General features: G+C 41.3%; 1 protein-coding gene across 1 annotated transcript in view; it reads left to right on the top strand.

The window, feature by feature from the left end:
• RELN (reelin) overlaps positions 1 to 21566 on the top strand; it is a gene marked incomplete at its 5' end in the record, with an annotated part of 289955 nt that overhangs the window by 265244 nt on the left and 3145 nt on the right. Inside the window, 14 exons of the mRNA XM_084269735.1 lie at positions 521 to 777; positions 1520 to 1674; positions 2470 to 2684; positions 3357 to 3534; positions 5123 to 5298; positions 6162 to 6268; positions 6663 to 6905; positions 7412 to 7587; positions 9365 to 9438; positions 10077 to 10238; positions 10584 to 10741; positions 11551 to 11770; positions 12783 to 12980; positions 13369 to 13467. Of these exons, the coding sequence (XP_084125861.1) occupies positions 521 to 777; positions 1520 to 1674; positions 2470 to 2684; positions 3357 to 3534; positions 5123 to 5298; positions 6162 to 6268; positions 6663 to 6905; positions 7412 to 7587; positions 9365 to 9438; positions 10077 to 10238; positions 10584 to 10741; positions 11551 to 11770; positions 12783 to 12980; positions 13369 to 13467 (2418 nt within the window). The remainder of the gene's footprint in view (positions 1 to 520; positions 778 to 1519; positions 1675 to 2469; positions 2685 to 3356; positions 3535 to 5122; positions 5299 to 6161; positions 6269 to 6662; positions 6906 to 7411; positions 7588 to 9364; positions 9439 to 10076; positions 10239 to 10583; positions 10742 to 11550; positions 11771 to 12782; positions 12981 to 13368; positions 13468 to 21566) is intronic.

Below are 21566 nucleotides of genomic sequence, written 5' to 3'. Positions count from 1 at the left end.
TGGGACTGGGATGGACCCATTATTTTTTGTTTCATTTGAGTTCACCAGGAAATCACCAGGACTTTAATTGGACAAGAGATTTAAGTTATCTACTACAATGAAAATTAAAAAAAAATTGCACTGGAACATTGCTACCTGCTGAAAGGCTCCAGGTTGAATATTGTCATTTAATTTTACCTCAACATTGTCCTTCTTTACATTTCCCTTAATTGGGACCTAGGCTAGACCATTGCATTGTGCCCCATAAGCACAGCTGGAATACATGAGGTTTCTCAAACCATTCCACAGTCTGACTGCTGGCCTTTCCCACCATGCTCCAAACCCCTGTCCCAGGAATGTTGCTAGGAGTGATCAGGAAGGTTTTTGTTTCAGCAGTCCCTCATAGGGAAAGATGGGATAGATCACCCAGTCTTTCCCTACTTTTCCAACTTTCACATACTCCAGGAAACAACAGGAATGGACCTGGTCAAAAGAAGTGTCCCATGGCTTTCTGATAACTAATTTCCCCTTTGTATTTCAGCTTTGTGAACATCCTCCTTCCCTATGATGCCAAAACCATTGGGACACGCTTCCGCTGGTGGCAACCTAAGCACGATGGCCTGGACCAGAATGACTGGGCTATTGACAATGTGTTGATCTCTGGCTCAGCTGACCAGAGGACAGTGATGCTCGACACCTTCAGCAGCGCTCCCCTGCCGCAGCATGAGCGCTCCCCTGCCGATGCAGGGCCCACTGGGAGGATTGCCTTTGACATGGTCATGGAAGACAAAACTACAGGTAAAGGTTTTAGGTTGTTCTAAATTAAAGAGCAAGTCAGTGCTGTGATTTCTGAATCTGCTGAGCTCCCAAATCTTTGTCTCACAAACAGTCACATCACTACAGGAGTCCTGGCTTTTGGTTTTAGTTCACAAAATGCAAAATGAAAAGATGTAATGTAATTTTTCCTTTTCTATTGTGTGGATTTTCTTAGAAGATTAGTTTCTCTCAAAGAAAGAAAAATTATTTTTATATGCCAGATTATTCTACAAAAAATTTATTGAGTATTTGTTACCATTTCTTAACTTTTTAAATAATTCTTCAGTGAATTTGTGTTACATTTTACAACTAAATTTTTTAGGAACTATTTCTGGATGTTTGCAAGGTTTAACAGCTAATGGTGCTGGGGTACCCTTTGTGCAGACATGTGGGCAATATTCATTAAAAAGTTGACCCATGATGTCCAGCACAACAAAAGTTTATATTTTGAGTAAGTCCTTACTTCTTGAATATTAAAAAATAATGTTATAATGCTTATGTAAGAGAGAAGTAAAAGGTGCTTTGAGCAATGAATGTGGATGTGGTAAATGTAATAAATATGTACATGGGAAAGATGGGGTGCTGTTGTTCTCAGGAGCAAATGCTAAATAATTCTCATATAGGCCGAAAAATAAAGCCATGAATCACCTTTAGTGGTTAGTACTAGTCCCTGTTTAATTTATGTTGTCATTGTATATTACTGATATTCCCATTTATTTTCAAGTGAATGAACACTGGTTATTCCACGATGATTGCTCAATTGAGAGGTTTTGTGATTCTCCTGATGGTGTCATGATCTGTGGGAGTCATGATGGCAGAGAGGTCTATGCAGTCACCCACGACCTGACTCCTACAGAAGGCTGGATTATGCAGTTCAAGGTAAAATCTCTGCATGAAACATAAATATGCAAAAACACATTTTGCTCCAAGTCTAAGTAGATTTTTCTTGAGAAAGGATGACGTATAGGCCCACACGTGAGCCATTCCCTAAGGGAAATTTTTTGTTAGTAGGCCATCCTTAATTTTTTTCACCTGCTCCATGTTGGTCAGCTTTAATAACCTGAGCTGTTCTCAGAGGTGACACACTCTTGCAGCATAGTGGTTGTAAGGACATCGTGTACTAAATATATTACACATATATGTTGGTGCCTATGTTAACAACTGCTTGGTCAGGGAAAAGCAGCTCAGAAGTGTCCACACTGGTCCTATGTTGGCATGCATTCACATCAAACCTGTACCCAAACCACCCTTCACACACCCCCGTACCTAAATTGAAGAAATAACCCAGCCCAGCAATATAGAAGTTACAAGAGCCCTTTGGACATCTCTCCCATAAACAAGGTCTGTCTGACATAACCAAGCTGGGTGGCCTCCTCTGAAATATTCAAATCTTCAGTTGTGTGGGAGGGGAGATTAACTTTATTAGTTATGGGGTGGTGGGGTAAAATGCACAAGTGTTAAAACCTGGAAATGCAGAAATGTGAGCTAACTAGAAGAAAATGAAACTGAGTATGATGCCTGTTCTCAGTCTTGGGAATACTGATGGGATCTGCAGATAACCAGTACCATACGTGCATTATTACTGCCACAATTCCAGTAAAATCCCACAGTCATTTTTCATGTGGAAACTTCTTTCTTTAATTTCTAATTTACTTCTGCTGTCTACTTTATTAGGTTTCTGTTGGATGCAAAACTTCAGAAAAACTTGCACAAAATCAGGTCCATGTGCAGTATTCCACTGACTTCGGTGTTAGCTGGAGCTACTTAGTACCTCAGTGTTTACCAGCAGATCCAAAATGTTCTGGGAGTGTTTCACAGCCATCTGTCTTCTTTCCCACAAAAGGGTGGAAAAGAGTAACTTACTCGCTGCCTGAAAACCTTGTGGGCAAGTAAGTATGAACCCGCTACTCTTTCTGTCTGGGATTCTGTACCATCTAAAAAAACCAACAGAGGATACATCTGCCCTTTCATTTTCTGTCAAGGAAAGTGCAGACTAGCAGTGTTCATGTCCATTATGTATGCTGAATAATTTTATCTCCTGTCAATCAAGATTGGCCATGACTGTTGGTCTGAATAACCAGCAAAGTTATCCTTTTCCACAGTCTGCTCCAGTACAGCATGTTCTGCTCTGTTCAGACAGCCGTGGTCAATTAGAGAGTAGATTTATGACCTTACTGAGTGGAAAAGTTACCCTTATTGTCTGCAGTCATCTGCACATATGCAAACCATTTGTCTTCTTCTGCAAAATTAAGATCTCTTCTATTCATTGAGTAATCTGCTTAGGAAGTAAAACCAAAACTGAAGTTCTCTTGCAAGAAGCCAGAATAGCTTCTTCTGGCTTCAGAAGCATCTGGAATCCGTCCGTATGTAACATAGATAGTACATGTGTAAGGAAGATAAGGATATGGATAAAATCATTTTTAACAGACACTGCCAGATATTACTTGTGGAAGCTTGGAGGACACCACAGTCATAAGTATATTGTGTTTCACCCACCTTTTTTCAGTTGAGCAGAGCTGATTTGCACATCTGTCTGCTTTTCTTCATTCCTTTATGTCCAGCCCTGTGAGGTTTCGGTTCTACCAGAAATACTCAGATATGCAGTGGGCCATCGATAACTTCTATCTGGGCCCTGGTTGCCTGGAAAACTGTAGAGGTCATGGAGACTGCCTGAATGAGCAATGCATCTGTGATCCTGGCTATTCAGGACCAAACTGCTACCTGACCCAAACACTGAAGGTAATTTTTTTGCATGTATTAAAGAGTGACTTTTGCCATGTGTTTGTCTGGGGAAGCGAGAGAGGGAAGGAGATCGATCCTACTGGAGATTCAGCTTTGATTTCTGTGAGCCTGAAGACAATCAAACCTATTTGCAAGTCTTTTATAGTTTTGGGGATTTTTTTTAACAAAACTATTACTGCAGTATCCAAGTACTGAATTTGCAAGTAATACTGCTCAATACAGCTCTAAGAAAGTTCACTGTTCATCCTTAGATCATTGTTAGACAATACTCACCCTTGAACATATGATTATATCTGATCAAGACCTGTAAGATTGCCTTTATCAGGAAAGAGCTTACTGAAGTAGGGAATACGTGAAAACAACAGAAAATTATTTAAAATTATTCACCTAACTACTGTTAGTGTTGCCCCATATGAAGCAAGTGAAATCTAGTTAGATATTGCTAATGTAAAAGTTAACATATTTAAAAAATTTAACGTATTTAGAAAAGAATATGTAATGAACTTCAAATTAGCTTAAAATGCAGTATTTACCACCTCTTTTTTTCTACATCAGATAAGAACATAGTAGGTATGTGATCCACAGAAACATCAGATTAAGCAGCATTCTGTCTAAAGAGAATATAACTATTTAACTTTTCAGTTATCATGTCATTTGAATTATTATAACCCTATATCATCTGAAATACCAATTCTATGAGCAAAGACAATTATGTTTTTGCAATTTTTAATTAGCAATGCATTCTTCACATTGAGGACTTTTGGGATAAAATCCTAGCAATTTTAGGGGAGTTTTACTACTATATTGTTAATGCCAGGATTTCGCTCTTGGTATCGCTTTTACTGCACAGCTGAAGGTAAGTGGAAATCTAAGATATATCTGAGATGTTTTTCAGTACAAGTATTTGTACAGGCAGTTGCAACAAATGCATATTCACTACAATAACCCTGACATTTCATTGCAGTACTGGTTTTGCTGAGGAGAACGTATATAATAGCCATTTCTACCATATGTACTAGAAAAGTACTGGTATGGTGTTACACAGTCTTAAGCACAGTTATGAATTAGACCCACTGTGGTGGCTGACCCTGTCTGGAGGCCAGGTGCTCACCAAAGTTGTTTCAACACTGCCCTTCTCAGATGGACAGGGGAGAGAAAATACAACAAAAGGCTCATGGGTCAAGGTAAGGCTGATGGGCTCAGCGAGTCCATCTTGGAGCCAGTTGGCATTGGCTCTGTTGGACATGGGGGAAACTTCTAGCAGCTTCTCACAGCAGCCACCTCTGCAGCCTCCCCTCCCCCCCCCCCCACACACACACACTACCAAAACCTTGCCAACCTTATTCATTTGCACATGCAAATCTTAGTGTGCCGGATTACCCCCCAAATATGTTTAAATCTAGCCTGAACGTATTTTCCTATTTAGTCAATTCAGTTCAAGTGTCTAAATTACCTAATTATCTTCAATCACCTTAAAAAATTTTTAGTGTTCATGAGTCCTAAATATGTTGAGGTCAGTTCCAGTTGTGGTCATCACAAAGGCTTAAGTTCATAATGACCTGTGTTTTATGTAAACACCTTACAGACTTTCCTGAAAGAGCGCTTTGACAATGAAGAAATTAAACCAGATTTATGGATGTCCTTAGAAGGTGGAAATACCTGTACTGAGTGTGGGATTCTTGCAGAAGACACAACTCTGTATTTTGGAGGTGCAACTGTGAGGCAAGCTGTCACTCAAGATCTGGACCTGCGGGGGGCAAAGTAGGTCATGTTTCCACATTATTTTAATGGCAAGTTCTGTTAAACACTGATAAAGCAGCAGGCAGCATAGCTTGAAGCTCAGGGAATTCCTAGGAATCTCTAGGCCACCAAAAGCCTAGTGTTACCTGAGGTCGACACTAATGACATTATGATTCTCAAGGCAGTGATGCTTTCAGATGAATCTCAGAGGGCAAGGCTCACCCTAGCACAGGGAAAAGGGTCTGCCATGTCCAGGTGAAGCAGCAGGTTCCTTTCCTCAGGAGTGGCCTGGCCTCAGCAATGCCTGTCCTGCAGAGGTGTGATACCATAGCCTCCTGGACATCGCTGTCTCTACTCCTGCACACATCAGCTGTGTCTCCCACTGAGTTCAGAACATAACCACTGCTGCTCACTCACTCTCCTCACCCCACAGGGGGGAAAAAGGGAGGAGAGAAGAAAAGGGGGGAGAAGAAAAAAAAAGGGAAGACAGAGGCAAACAGTGGCCATCACTGACCTTACCTTAGTTTATCAACTTCTTCTATGACTCTCATTGATATAAGAGCACCTTGTTAACTCATGCTGAGCTATCCTTCCACCAGCACTCCCAAGGAACTGTTAGCAAAGCAGCTCCCAGCCACTCAGTCCCCAGCCAGTATGACTGCAAGTGTTTAGTGCCTCCCAGGGGCAGGACTTTGCTGAATTTCATGAGGTTTCTCAGAGAATTGCAAGGCAATGGCTTTGGAAGCCTTTGTTCTACTTGCACATCGATGTTACTTGCTTAAAAATGCCAGAATTTTTACATTTTTAGTACATCTGTTAGCAGAAAGCAAACTTGTTGATTTGGCAGACCTTTAACAGATGTAAATGTAAACATTTACTCTTAGGTTTCTACAGTACTGGGGGAGAATTGGGAGTGAAAACAACATGACAACATGCCATAGACCAACTTGCAGAAAGGAGGGTGTTCTGCTAGATTATTCCATTGATGGAGGCAAGTACATCCTGTATTTTCAGCTAAGCTACAGCCTTGAAGCACCATGAATATCTGAGAAGTTGTCAGAGGGATTCAAAACAATAAAACAATTTTTAACTGTAAATTTTAACTGAAATTTTTTTTTCCCTGCCTAAAATTTCCATCTATTGCTCAGAAGTTTTCCATAATCCTCCTGCCTGGTTTCAGTGGCTTCCAGCCAATTTGATTCCTTTATAAGATTACAAGATTACTCTTGCAATGACCAACAGTTGCCGACTACCCTTAGAAGTTAAGATTTGCCTATCAGAAGGTGATAGCTATTAAATTTTACTTTCTACTTCTTCCTTTAATCTTGTAGAAGATTCTACCATGTGCTTATTTTAATTACTATATCTGCATCTTTTCATTCCAGGGATATCCTGGACTTTGCTTCATGAGATGGATTACCAAAAATACATCTCAGTCAGGCATGACTATATCCTCCTCCCCGAGCACGCGCTGACCAACACGACCCGCCTGCGCTGGTGGCAGCCTTTTACCATCAGCAATGGGATTGTGGTTTCAGGCCCCGACCGGGCACAGTGGGCTCTGGACAACATCCTGATCGGAGGAGCAGAGATCAACCCCAGCCAGCTGGTAGATACGTTTGATGATGGTAAGACAGGCTGTTGTCTGGCATTATCTTATCTAAGACAAGCCCTGTGAGCTTGCAAGCACATTTTAACTCTGCACATTTTTCTTTTCATAGACTTAATGCTATCAGTATGCTATTCTTACTCATAAAAGGGATGTGTAAATACATGTGCATGTATATTCAGATATGTATGTGTGTATATAAAGATATGTATATACCTATAAGGAAGCCAAAAAAATGTTTATTTTGGTCCAAATAATTTCATTTAAATTCCTGGTAGTAAGATTTTATTTAATCATATTTATTGAAAGTACTATTATTTAAACATTTTAATTACATCTCTGGAGCTGATGTTTTTATTGTATGTTATTAGCTTGTTTAATGTCTGTTACAACAAATAGCATCAATTTACAGTTTATATCACTGAAGTACTGTGTCTAGTAATTCTGTGGGTTCATTACTAAGCCTTGATGTTTACTGATGTTTACTGAGACAATGCAGTAATTATCTTTAACTCATGTTAATAGAAGGCACCTCTCATGAAGAAAACTGGAGTTTTTACCCTAATGCGGTCAGGACTGCGGGGTTCTGTGGAAACCCATCATTCCATCTGTACTGGCCAAACAAGAAAAAGGACAAAACACACAACATCCTGTCCTCCAGGGAGCTCATTATACAGCCGGGGTACATGATGCAGTTTAAAGTAAGAAATGTTCTCTTTCTCTCCAAAGTAAAATATGCAAGGAAAAATCATCTAATGCGTCTCCAGAAATTATTCTTCTTCCAACTAGGATGCTCAATTGGACAAGCAATAAATAACGACTTTTTATTAGAATTTAAAGGAAATTCTGAAGTGTAGGCAATGGAAACCAGAAAGGTTACATGAATACTAAATGACAAATTACTCTGACTGTCTGTATACTTTGGGGGTTACTGAGAGGGACTGGAAGTCTAATCCCTTTCTCCTGAAATTAATGGAGCATCAGATACAATAGGAATTATTTTCTAAGGTGAGAACACGCAGCATGCAGAATATGCCATTCTCATGATTAAACAGAAAAGGTAAGGTAGAGGCAGGATGGACAAGAGTGGCATATTTCTCTAAGGAGAAACTCTTTCACTGTGAGGGTGACAGAGCACTGGAACAGACTGCCCAGAGAGGTGTGGAGTCTCCATCTCTGGAGACATTCAAAACCTGCCTGGATGTGTTCCTGTGTGATTTAGTCTGGGTGATCCTTCCAACTCCTAACGTTCTGTGATTCTGTGATATGGAAAATACAAAATGCCCGAGTGGAAGGTACCCCCCTTCTTCTTTCTTGTGCCATGGCAAATTACCTAAATAATCAGAGAAACATTTATTAATACTTTTATTTTGTTTTAAGGTAGAATTCTGCACAGGGCCAAAGGCAACATGTAGTTGTTGTCCAGAAATGTTCTAAGCCCTTCCCCAAGTGCCATGTCTTAAATAGGCCGGGAACTTTCATGGCTTAAATAAGTATGAAAGGCGAATGATCAAAATAATCATCTATTTTCTTGTTGGTTTTTTCATTGCTCTTCTGTATAACAAAACAGTTCCAGAATTTTCCATCTTCCACTAATCAATATTTTGACCTTTCCTCTACACCGTTGCCTAATTTCTAGTGACTGCCTAATACAGCCTCTAAAGCACTGCTTCCTCCACTTATACAGCGCGCCACCCTCCACAGCCTGATACGCTTTTTACTACTGAATGCCAAGACTCCCCAAAGCTGTTTCTTTTACACAGCCTATCATCTTATCCCTCTGTTTAAAGGCCAAAATTATAACCCATCAGCTTTTAATAGTTTGCATTTCTAAACTCTCATTGTAAAGTTTTTCTCTCCTGGCCCTCTCCCTTTTCTTCACCAGCTACAGCAAAGGTTTTATTTCCAAACTAAAACCTCAGCTCTAGAGTAGGGCTAACATTTGGCTTGGAAGCTCTTAAAATTTGGCTTATTATCTTTTCAATTCTGTACATTGGGTACTGTCTTTCCACTCTAATATGACACAAATTTGTTTATCATTTAAAATATTCAGAATAGTTCTATTCTTAAATTGGAATGACTTTAAGTTCATAGCCACATTTAATTATTATGAATGATACATTTCAAAGGCAATTAATACATAGGTACTTAACTTTCTGAAACACCAAGGAGCTGCCATATCTTCGTGTTTCAGAAACAACATTTGTTTAGATATTTATTGTGAACTTTAGGAATGTAGTGTTAGGATTCTGCTTGCAAATAACAGCAGTAATTAAATAAAATCCATTAAGTAAAAGGAGTATATGAATTCCTGCGTCTTTTGTTTTCCACCCACTTTTGATTGATTTTGTCCAAGATCTGAAATGTCAATCTCCTTTATACACCCTGTGAAGAAAACCAGGAGAGCAAGATTTCATTATATATCACATTAAATGCCTACCTGAATTGTTATAGTAGCCAATTTTATTTGTGCTATAGATTGTGGTTGGCTGCGAGGCAACTTCTTGTGGAGACCTCCACTCTGTGATGCTGGAGTATACAAAGGATGCCAGGTAAATGACAGCAGAATGCACAGATGTAAAAAAAAAAAAAAAAAAGAAAAAAGATGATGATATTAAAAGCCTAAAGAGCTTTTATTTATTAAAACAATTACTTTGCTATTCATCTTGTAACAGGATCTGAACAAAGCCCATTTACAAGCACTGGGATTTGTCTACATAGCTCCCATAAATTCTCTTTGTAATTTCTCCCAGATGTTGACAGATTCATGGCACTGAGCTTGCAGTTAGAGTCATGAACATGCTCCTGTTACAAATGTGCTTGTAGAAAACCACATTCACAGGAAACTGTTGTCTTAGTAAGACACAGGACTATATATCGGACTATATATTTAGCACCAGGCTGTAATGAAGTAGAGGTTACTTAATTCCAATTTGGTCTTCAGCAAACAACTAATAACCCTCTCTCCTGTGCTGCAGTATAGTAGTGCATTATCATTTGTAGAAGTGAAGGTATAGTCTGTGCTTAAATGACTGTGGATGAATGTGGAGCTACAGAGCATGGAAACTATTGCTGAGCATCTCTTGGGTTTTAGTAAGACAGGCAATGCCATGACCCTTAGAAATTGCTTGTTTCCCTTTCATTATTCTTTCCAGTTGTTCTAAAATACTTTTTTTGTTGTTTTTTACAGAACAGACTCATGGCAGCTCGTCCAGACACACTGTCTTCCTTCCTCATCTAATAGCATTGGCTGCTCCCCATTTCAATTCCATGAAGCTACCATCTATAACTCTGTCAACAGCTCCATGTGGAGAAGAATAACTATCCAGCTGCCTGATCATGTTTCATCCAGGTAAGCTGTGGAAAGGTCAGCTCACTGTGGGCCTGTAAAATGTCAGCTGTCTTGCTGGCACTGTTTGCTTGGAACAACTGGTGAATTAAAAGTGCTTCTTTATTGTTGGATTTAGATCAGATACATAATTAATGTTTTTCAGGAAGCTTTTTGTTAAAAGAAGCTGCTACTGCCAATGACTTAGCAGCCTCCCACTCAGGGTGCAACTATCCAGTTATTGAAGTCACATCCCCTTCATACCACAGTTTTCACTGAATCTGCTGCTGGCATATTTGAACATGGCTGTGCACAGGTGTTTAATCACTAGATTGCAATATTACAGTGTTTGGATTTTGGTGTTTGCAGTGCAACCCAGTTCAGGTGGATTCAGAAGGGAGAAGAACTAGAGAAGCAAAGCTGGGCAATTGACCATGTGTACATCGGGGAAGCGTGCCCTAAGCTCTGCAGTGGCCACGGATATTGCACGACTGGAGCCATTTGCATTTGTGATGAAGGATACCAAGGTTCCATTTCTTCAGTTTCTTTCTTATACATCTGGTGCAGTCTAATCTAGCTCAAAATTGAACAAAAAGATAAAGACGGTGTGATGCAACATGTCCATAAATCACTGGAATGATTAACGGTTTATAGATGAATAATCTGACAGAGCTGCAAATAACAGCTCTTGGTTTACTCTTTCTGGATTGAGTCAGTAGTCTCTTCTGACAGGCACTCTATGTAAAGCCCAGTCAGACTGGCTACCTGCTCACCCAGAAACGGCTTCCACCCCTGTGCTTCTTCCAAGGGGGTGTGTATAAGGGATGCAGATGAGGATGACTGACCCCTGCCAGGGACTCAACCCACTGCCCCATTGGGCCAGAGTGCTGTTCTCTAATCCTGCAGTGCAGCTAAGCCCATGCCTAATGGTACCTGAGTGCCCTCATTAAATTAGAAGTGCCTTATGGGAGCAGAGCCAGTATCTAACATATTCCAGGACAGTCTCATAATTTCATCATGGTTGGACCCCTTCCCTGGTTTAGATGCATTTCCCATCAACTGGCAATGTGAGGTTTCATATATTGAAATCAGTGCAAAATAGGAGAAACCCTGTTACGGTTCTTGAACTGATACTGTTGGATAAAATAAGCCTCCATTTTCTAAAAAAAAATGTTGTCCTCCAGTGTGCACATTATGAGTGGATCTGCCACCATATATTCAGCCTGTAGTCACACTGCATATGGAGCCACAACCCTGCAATTACAGGAACTGTAACTTAATTTTCTCGGTGCTTTAGATTTTTCTGTGTTTTATAACTTCACTGTGTCATTTTTAGGTGATGACTGCTCTGTTTTTAGCCACGACCTCCCCAGTTATATTAAAGATAATTTTGAATCCGAAAGAGTCACTGAAATAAACTGGGAAACCATTCAAGGGGGAGTGATAGGGAATGGATGTGGACAGCTGGCGCCCTATGCCCATGGAGATTCACTCTATTTTAATGGATGTCAAATACGACAAGCTGTGACTAAGCCTCTGGATCTCACCCGAGCAAGGTAATATTTTGAGCCTAAAAAGCTCTTTTAGCAGCTCATGAGAAAGGAAACTCTTTTTATGTACATGCAGTCATGTGAGCCAGTGTTGGTGAGGATGGACTGACCTGGCTCTACCATGCAGTCAGATGTGGCTGGCAGATAAACATTACGGTTGGCAAGATGCTTTGTGACTTCCATTTGGGAGATGGAGTGAGAAGGAGCGATGTCAGATGAAAAGGTCAGATGTTTTCATCATGCCCAATGGAGCACTGTCTAGTAAGTCAGCACTCACAATGAAGCCGTTGGCAAAGACCGGGCACCAGACTGTCTGGACCAGTGCCTGATCTGATAAGACAAATCCCGTGTTTGTATTTGCCACCACAACGGTCATGACTAAAGATGCTATTAGTAATTACAGGCTCATTTTCCCATTTCAGTTGTCAAACAGAATTATGTTCACCTGGCAATGAACAGGAGTATATTTTTCATCTCTTGAGCCGCTTTGGCCATGGAAAAACAAACGCAAACAGCCTGTGCTGGCTCTGAACAGAGTGACAGGTTTCTGGGCTGGTTTGTGTTTAGTTGTCTAAAGCAAGATTAGAAACAGGACGAATTAGCAAATGGGCCAGATATAAATCAGGCTCTTCCTTTCCTATTTGAACACCCAGGAAGAAGATAAGAAATCTTTTAGGTGTTTTATTATATTCAACCTTTATTTGCCCTTCTTTAGCTTTTCATACACTCATCTGCATGTTTATAGTTTTTCTGCTTGTGAGTTTTGTGTGGATACATTGGAAAATTGGATCTATTGCCTCCAACTTTACAGCAATATGTCATACACGGTGAAGTATTACTTTAAAGCAGAGCTGCGTTTTAGAGATGTGAGAACAGTTTATTTTGCAAGTTAAAAGTAGTGATTCTTGCAGATGCTCCAAGTCTTAATATGGTAACTGCAATAAACCTGGAAATGTTATTACTCCTGTTTGAATACTTTTTGCATATTGAAAATCCCTTTTCTCTCTGTATTTTACAGCAAAATCATGTTTGTTTTGCAAATTGGAAGCATCTCACAAACAGACAGCTGCAATACCAATCTGAGTGATCCGAACACTGTAGACAAGGCAGTGCTCCTCCAATACAGTGTAAATAATGGAATTACATGGCAAGTAATTGCACAGCATCAGCCAAAGGACTTTATACAAGCCCAAAGAGTGTCTTATAATGTTCCCCTGTGAGTACCCAGTCACATTTCATTACCTCTAACTGCACAAGATATATTTCTGCTAAGAAAGAATCAATCTTTACATCACTGTACAACAAAAAAGATTCATGAGAGGGTAAACAAAGAAGAAAACTTAAAGGGAAAGCTGATTAAGAGATTCCAGCCTAGTGTTTATCAATGTACTTGGAAGAAAAACAGAATATGAAAGGGAAAAATTAATCCTTCTTATCTGTGTGTTTTTTCCACCACTAAATGTTTTGCACATATAGTGTGCTGAGGCTCAGGGATGTAGAAATAATGGTTTGACTTTGCTCTCAGTTCCTGTTGGGGGTAGGTAGGGATGTGCAAGCCACTGACAGTCTGCAGCTCTCACAGGCTCTTACGTTTATGATGACAGGGAGGCACGAATGAAAGGAGTCTTACTGCGCTGGTGGCAGCCCCGTCACAACGGAACAGGTCATGATCAGTGGGCTTTGGACCACGTAGAAGTCGTCCTGTGAGTATCAGCTTCACCTCATCCCACCCCATCTCAGAAAGCACTGAAATCCTCCAGCATGGCACGAGTGTTAAGCTCAGTAAGAACCGTTGTGGCCCATGGAAACCTTTGAGAACCAGTCTTAGCTAATGCTCTGCCCTGACTGCAACCGCCAGTGGTTAAGACGGTCATGAAATGAGTGGTACAGCAGGAGTATGTGTCGTGCAATGTGGAAAATTGCAGGAGGGAAAGTGGGGCTTTATCACCACTGGGTATCGGTGTGATCCTGTAATGCAGCAATGACTGCAGAATGTATTGTGCTGGGACATAAGGAAGGGTATTTCTGTTTGACACTGTGCTGCCATATAAGGCTGATTTATATCCTTTTGAAGATAGAAAAGCCTCTGCTGTATTGCTCTTTGCACAAAATAATGTTATTGTGCCTCTGAAAAAATTGTGTTAGCAACTAATGCCTTATTCATTTCCTTTTTTTAGTAAGAAGGATACTGTTCAGAAACAGGGTTCACTATATCAGGTTCCTATGGTCCGAGCTCTATACTCATCCCCCTGTCAAGATTTTACCAAGTAAAGTGTCTGCACCCTTCTGTTCTCCCATTGTTGAGATGGGTTTCATGGCAGCTGACCCGATTTTCCTGTGTTACGTCACGAAGAGATGACCTGCTTTTTCTCTAACAATTTAGTTCCAGTAGAAGTGAGATGCTAGTGACCTCACGGGCGGGAACTCATCGCTGACAGTGGTTGGCAGAGAGAGGCGTGCCTGCTCCATAGATAGGTTCAAACATTCCTTTTATTGAACAATTTAAAAACCAGTAATGAAGAAACTAGGCTTGGATAACCTCCAGCCTCTGTAATTATAACCATGAGGTTTCTGAATTAGCAGAGACACTGCAAGTAATGTTTTGTAACAGTAGCAAAGTGAATTCTCTGATTGCTAGTTAGCCCTGTTCTTCTGTCCACTGAGAAGCACCAGCTTGCATGGCAATCATATCAACGCCAAATCAAATTGGTCCCCACACTGAATACACACTCTGCTGCTTTTGTACACCTTGCTGGGCTCTGCCTCCATAACATTAAGCTTAAAGCTTGAAGGAACAGAGAGACAGATGTGATTCTGACTAAGTTAATCAGTGGCTGTACGATGCTGCCTCGGGAAAGATAGGAAAGACTGTGAGCCTGCAGGAGGTTCACAGTGTATGGGAAACCAGGGAAAAGGGAAACGGTGGTTCTGAAATATTCCTGTGTCTTTCTGCTTGGGATTAAAAAAAAAGAAAGAAAAAATCAGGTGGGAAAAAAATAGAGCATAATACTATCTATCAATCCTAGGGAGGATTAGGGAGTGTAAGTAAGAATAGGACAGATCTTTTAAAAGTGATTCTTAGGCTAAATTCTAGAGAACTTCCTTGACAGGGAGATCTGCCAAGTTGAGTGGTGACAAGTCAGTCATATGAGATACATTATACTAGAATGGAGACAGCAATAGAAATGCTATAGCAAGTAATCACACCTTGCCCAGAGGAGGAACCAGATGGACAGGTAGTGCCTTCTGATGGCTCCCCTTTTTCTCCTGTTACTCAGCTCTAACACGCTTCTGAATATTGGCCAAAATATCAGACTAGAGAAAAAGAGCTTCTGTTGTGTCCAAGTGACACCTGGTACAACCCACAGAGGAAGACAGACCAAACCAGACAGATTTCTCCTTTACTAGGTACTGTGAAATGCAGTGCCATGACAGTGTACTTCCCAAAGGCCAGATGTGGAGTTCCTGCCCCTGCTAACTACAACACGAGATGCACTGCTCAGGAAAGGCAGAATTACATGCTGTGGCACATCTGGTTCATATGCCAGCACATGCTCAGACCTGAAAGGGGACACTGACCTCTCTCTTCTGCTTAAGTTCTATCTGCACCTTCTAATTCATCAAAATATTCTTCAGACCTCTTAAATTTTATTTGCCAGTAACCCACAAAGGGTTCAATAAAGCTTTTGGAAGGCTTTCTGAAGGGAAACACACTGTTCCTTGTCAACAGATACTCTCACCTGGGTTTTCCTTTAGCTCTGCTGTTTCACTCTGCCACCTCACACTGCTCCCTTTGCCTCCAGCACTTCAGTTTCTTCCCCTGTGAAATGATGAAGACACTTGGTCACCTTCACAGAATGCTTCCAGGCATAGAGAAGGGGGTCTGTCAGCACTAACCCTGGATGACCCTGCACACACCAGGGCTGTTGGGATTCATACCATGAGCACTAGGCATAGGACTCAGCTTTGGTTCTTAGAATTCCTTCCTTTCCCAATAAAGGACACAGAAACCCTGCCTGCCCCTGGGAAGAGCAATCCACCCCATACTGGCAGCTCTCCAGTGAGAGGCAAGAAGGTAGTGTCCTTCAGGAGCTCTGCCCTCCCACTGAGATTGCCAGAGGAGAGGTCTATGTGTGATAGTCACCCCAGAGTTCTCTGGCATGGTATGGACTAAAATCACCCAGCTGGGTGTTGTCATTACCTCTTCCCACTAATTCATAGGGAGCCACTGGAGAGTCAGGCTTCTGCCTGGCTTACTCACCCCAAAGCTGGGATACCTTAGGAAACATCTGTGCCTTCCAATTGGAAGTAATTCCTGCTGGCTCTTGAACTTTCCCTCAGAAAGTCATGAACATTCATGGCTGCAAAACATGATGGTGGTCCGTGTCTAATGCAGTCTGTGCTCGGTCCTCTTAAAGCCCTGCACTCCACCACTCACCTGAAGGAGACTCCATACACCTCTGGGCACCATCAGAATTATCTTCATTGTTCTTGGTCCTAGGTGTTCATGTTTGTTTGAGCTCTGTACACCCATGTTGCCGCAGCAGGACAGCCTCTCTCCTGTGAGGTGTTACAGCAAGAAGTCCCCCTATACTAGGAGGTGTGGCTTGGCACATACAGAAATTCCTGGCTTTCCCGACATCTCATCTTGTGTTTCCTCCTCTACCTTGTGGGCTCACAAAGAGACCAGGTTTTCCCCAAATGCCCAAGGTGTTGTCTTGGCTGCCTGCACCCCCAGGTGTACCCTGTACCTGCTTTTCCTCAGCCCACAGGCAAGTGAGCCACACTTTCTTGGAGCAGACTAATGGCTGGAGGAAGAGGGCAAGCAGCTGCCAGCACAGGTGCTGTAGGGATGCAGCACAACCAAGGCCTTCCTTGATTTTATTTCCCATCCAGCTTGGGGGATGTCCCTGCTCCTCCTTACAGTGCTCAACCCGGGGACAAGTCTGTGAATGCTCACTGAATGCCTGCCCTCACGGCTCAGCTCTTCTTAGCAGTCCAGAGATTTGAAATTCTATCACAGAATGAAAGTTTGCAGAGCAGATAGCACTTGCAGCTGAAGCACAGCCAGGGTCACGACAGTCCATTCAGTCCATTTGATTTCTGAGTCAAGGGCCATCACCTTCCCACCAGCAAACATGTTTTCAGGGTGCAGTTTCTGTTTTCTTTTTGCTCCCAAGACAGTTTTCTGGGGGAAAAATTAACCTGCAGATTATACGTGCATGCAAAATACCTGTCAGTGATAAGAAAAGCCAAAGATAGATGCTTTTGTATGTTACTTAAAATCATTCCACTTTTTGAATTTGAATCACTCATTAAAAAGCAGTATCATTACAACTGTGATGCAGATGCAAATGGTGCTCAAATCGAGCACTTCTTACGAACAGGTGACACACAATACCTGCTTTGACTGTGTGATACATTAAATTGATCTTACCAGCTTATTGTAACAACAGTTGATGTCTGTCCTGTACAAGGGAGAGGATCCTAGCTGTCTAGTTGTCCAGTCCCTATAAAGCTAGTGCCGATCACTCCTCGTTAGTGCAGCGTTTTTTTCTCTCCATTCATACAGAAAGCTTTGGGCACAACTCTCACACGGTCCATGTGGCTCTTCTTAGGATAAAGAAGTCTTTTACCCCAGACTTAGAGTGTTTTTCTGTGCCCCTGTACTTCTGCCCTAAGAAGAGCCCATGTCCAGCCCTGCATTTCATCTGCACATCGTGTACCCCTGGAAGCACAGCTCTCAGCCTGTCCACTGCACAGACACCTCACACACTTCTGCATGTGCCTTTGGAACTGCCATTTCCCTGTGTCTGGGGCAGCCCCTTACAGACCTCTTACAAACTCAATTCTGGTCAAAGGTATTGAGAACTAAAGGGCAATGATAAGCTAAACACTAAGGCTCCAATGTGGCTTTCTTTGCACCCCAAAACTCGTGATGCTGTCCAAAGGAATTTCAGTTGTGTGAGGGCTGCAAGAGATACTTCCTTCACCTACTAATTTAGGATTAAATGTTGGATAACAGAACAACTCCCTCCATAGCCACCACTCCATGCTCTTCATTGTCGAGATACTCTCACGGTTTTGGCACAAATGATTCAGCAAGAACTTGTGTTGCATTTGGTGCAAAGAATGTTTATCCTTATTTTGCAACATTAAAATACAAATTATACACTGCAGCTCTTACAAAGAGTGCTCATGTGGAAAAGCATTTACATCTGCTTCATTTTTAAGTACAAAGCAATGATTTGAAAAATGCACTTAAATTCAAGTATCAGCATTTATAACAAAGAACAGAAATAGTTGGAACATTAGGCAATTATCTGAATATTCACAACATTTATGCCAAATTTAATATGATGCAGTCTGCTTTTATGATATTTTTATTATGTTTCTAAAAAGTGCATGCTGAATTTTATAGAATATAAAATATGATCATTGATTTAAAATATCAGGAAATAATTTGTTCAATTTTTATTTTCAAAAGAGACGAAAAGTCCTATATTGCCTCTAAACCTCATCAGGGTTTTATGACTAATCACAGTGCTGCATGCATTGAAAGGCATTTTCTAACTTGTGTTGTATTTCATTGTTTGCTGTCATTGGTTTTACACTAGAATAAGGTAAGTACTTTCCCTGAATCAATATCAAATGTATGTTGCTGTTACAGCTACACTTCTTGCACAGTTCTGTCAATGATGGGTCAGTGGAAAACCATCTGTACTCTTTGAGATGTGCCACATGAGGGTTCTGATCCTGCAGCTCTTCCCCAGGGGAGCACTGGGGGACATTAAACTTAGTGGAAAGTGTTCAGCAGCTCACCTCGTACCGCAGTGGGAATTTCACTGGCGCTGCACTGAGAAGGGCTTCTCCTTCTGTGGTGCAATGAGACCTGCCCATGGAGGCACCCAGCATGTGGTGTGGGCAACCTCTCAGCTCCAAGGGGGAATTCCCACTTTTTTCTTTAATTAATGACCACAGAGCTGAAGCCACAGCCAGGTAGCATCTATCAGTGAATCTGCAAGGTGGCATAGCCAGGCGTACCCCTTAGACACGCAGCAAGTGTCTCCCAGGCAGTTCTTTTTTCTTGTAACTGCTGCTTTGTGTTGTCAGGGTTAATAGGTACCACCAACCAACACAGTTACTGAGCTCTGGGTCCAAATCTCAGGGAGCCAAAGACCTTTGCTATCGATACAAGCTGTCAGGACCTCAGTCAGAGCACATCACTTTTCTCATTGCAATACCCTCCTAACAAAGCATCTGCAATTCAGCCTCAAAATTTACCCCAAGCCTAGTCCTGAGAGGGATGTCTGTGCTGTCTTCTAGGGCCTCGTTCATGTTTTGTTTTGTTATCCAAATATTTTTGTTTCTGTTTGGTTCCTGTCGTGCCCTGCCAATTAAAAACAAAAACACAGGAAAACTTAATGACGTTTAGTATATACTGAGGGGGTTTATCACATATTTTTCATTCCATTTGGCTCTTCTCTTTTCATAGATTTTAAACTGCAGACCTGTAGTTCAAACTGTGCTTTAGGACACATGCAATAACCAAAATTCTCTATTAAAGTATAAAGATCCAGAGCAACTCATAAATTGTGTTACATTAGGCATTTACTGAACATGCCCTAGACAGAATTTTGTCCATCTATATTGGCTGCACATTGTGTTCATTTAACCAGTGCAACTCCTGTGACTTCACTGGAATGTTATTTATTTTCCTACATAACTTGCAGCAGTTTTATCTTCTATTTATTGTTTAATAATGCACCCAAACCTTTCAGACGTTATGCAGCAGTTGCTCCTGTTAATTGCTTTTTTTGCTGTTTGCTCCCTCAGCAATACACAGATAACTGCTTTGGATCTGTACTTTTCTGATTCACTGATGGTTCTGTGAATACACAGAAAAGGCAGAGGGATCAGCAGATGCTGACCAGTCCATTGCAAAGGCTTCTTGCAAAGCAACCTTTCAGTTGCCACTGATACCCAAAAAAACTTCTCTCCGCACCTTCCATTATGGAAGGAGGGGTCTATTGCTAATAAAGCTTCATGCTGCCCAGTATATTTTGGGACCTCCAAAGAAGAAAACAACAGCAAAGGCATGGTAATATTTTATCAGTCTGTGAAAATACAAATCAGATTTGTTATTAATAATATTGAAAGCATTCTTATATCCACCAAATGCAAGAAACACATAATTCCTCCTGCACTATTGTGCTCTCTTGCACAGTGCTTGCCTCCTACCAATATATAAAATGAATTCAGAAAAATAAACACAGACCTACTCTGATATTGTGGATACCAGACTGTACATACTATACAGTACTAGAATCCATAGAATATAGGTATTTACCTACAGCAAGAGTGAAAATCATGCCATTTTCTATAGCAGGCATGAAGGTTTTACGTGGCACCCAAGCAGCCATTGGAAAGTCTACCTCAGACATCAGTGAGGGCAAGTTCAAACCATGTCAGTACAAGAAAAAAAATAAGCTTTTAGTTCTTGGGAATTCAGAATTCTCTTATTTTTCACTCACTGCTCTGCTTTGGTCTTCAGTGGAAGACAAAAATATGTTTCTTTGTAACGTCTTGATCACCATAACAACGGTATGATATACCTAAAAAATAAGTAAGTCTCTTTTAAGTTCTTAGGTAACCCTTTCCTTTTCAATTATTTCTTTTCCTTTGTTTTTGTTGTTTGTTTTTTTTTCTTTTTCTTTATTGTTTTAAACATCTTCATCACAACTTTAAGGACAGATACAAAACAGGCATTTGAAATGAAAGAGGCCAAGTTCACCCGGAAGTGTCCAAAACAAATCCTGAAAGTCTCTGTTGAGCTGTTGCTGAATGTGAGCACACAAAAGGCAGGAGATGGGGAAGCTGAAGGCTCTTGGGACTAGGACTAGAGCTTAGCACGTGCCCCAGCTGTCCAAATCATGCCCAAGCTGAGGCTCTCACAGCCAAGCTCAGGTCCAGAACTGGAAATTTTTTCAGCCAAACACAATGATGGGCTCTGTTTGGTCCCATGTACCTACAGTGAGGCCACTCAATGTTGGGCTCTACTTTCTCCCAGGCCCACGTCTCCTGTAGTTTGGCTGTGGAGCAGCCTTCTCCCAGTAGATAGGTGCTCTGTCCTCACTTCATGGTTAGGATGCTCTTCTGAGAAGTAGGATGTCACCTCGAAGTCCCTGTGTCTAAGGAACCACACATTTCCTAGGCAACAGGAATTAAAGGGAAGACAAAATTAAGACTTCCTTCAAGCCTCATGACCAACAGCAGCCACTTACAGGGGCAGGTTCAGGGCTGTGATTTCTTTCCTGCCTTCCTCTGTGAGGCACTCAATATTGCAGTGAGGGTGATGTTCCACTGAGATGACTACAGGACCAGAATAAAGACTGATCTTCTGTGCTTCTTTGCACTTGAGCTACCAAGTAGCATTAAAACTTCATGAACTCACCGCTGCCACTCTCACACAACAAGCCTCTTACAAACCAGCACAGACCTTTCCTGTTCACTTGAAGAAGACAGGTGAAATTCAGGACAAGTCAGCCTGAAACACTGAGCCCCCTCTCAACTGTCAAATGCTCTAGAGCTCTGCCTTACTGTGAGAGTGCCAAAAGTGGTGCTGAGTGTGGACCTGTTTGTTTTCATTGTCACCAGGATCTGGACTTTGTTTCACTCTTGTATGTACATTTCAGTGGAAAAAAAAATTTGCAAAGCCTTGGAAAACTAGTTGGGAAGCAAATTGGATTTGTTTAGTTTATAACCTAGGTTTTGGAACAACTGTTTTTATTCAGTTTTGTCA

The sequence above is a fragment of the Gallinula chloropus genome (assembly GCF_964237585.1).
Source record: "Gallinula chloropus genome assembly, chromosome: 1".
NCBI classification, from domain to species: domain Eukaryota; kingdom Metazoa; phylum Chordata; class Aves; order Gruiformes; family Rallidae; genus Gallinula; species Gallinula chloropus.
Note: the sequence above shows the minus strand (reverse complement) of the source record. Positions and strands in the feature narration are given on the sequence as shown.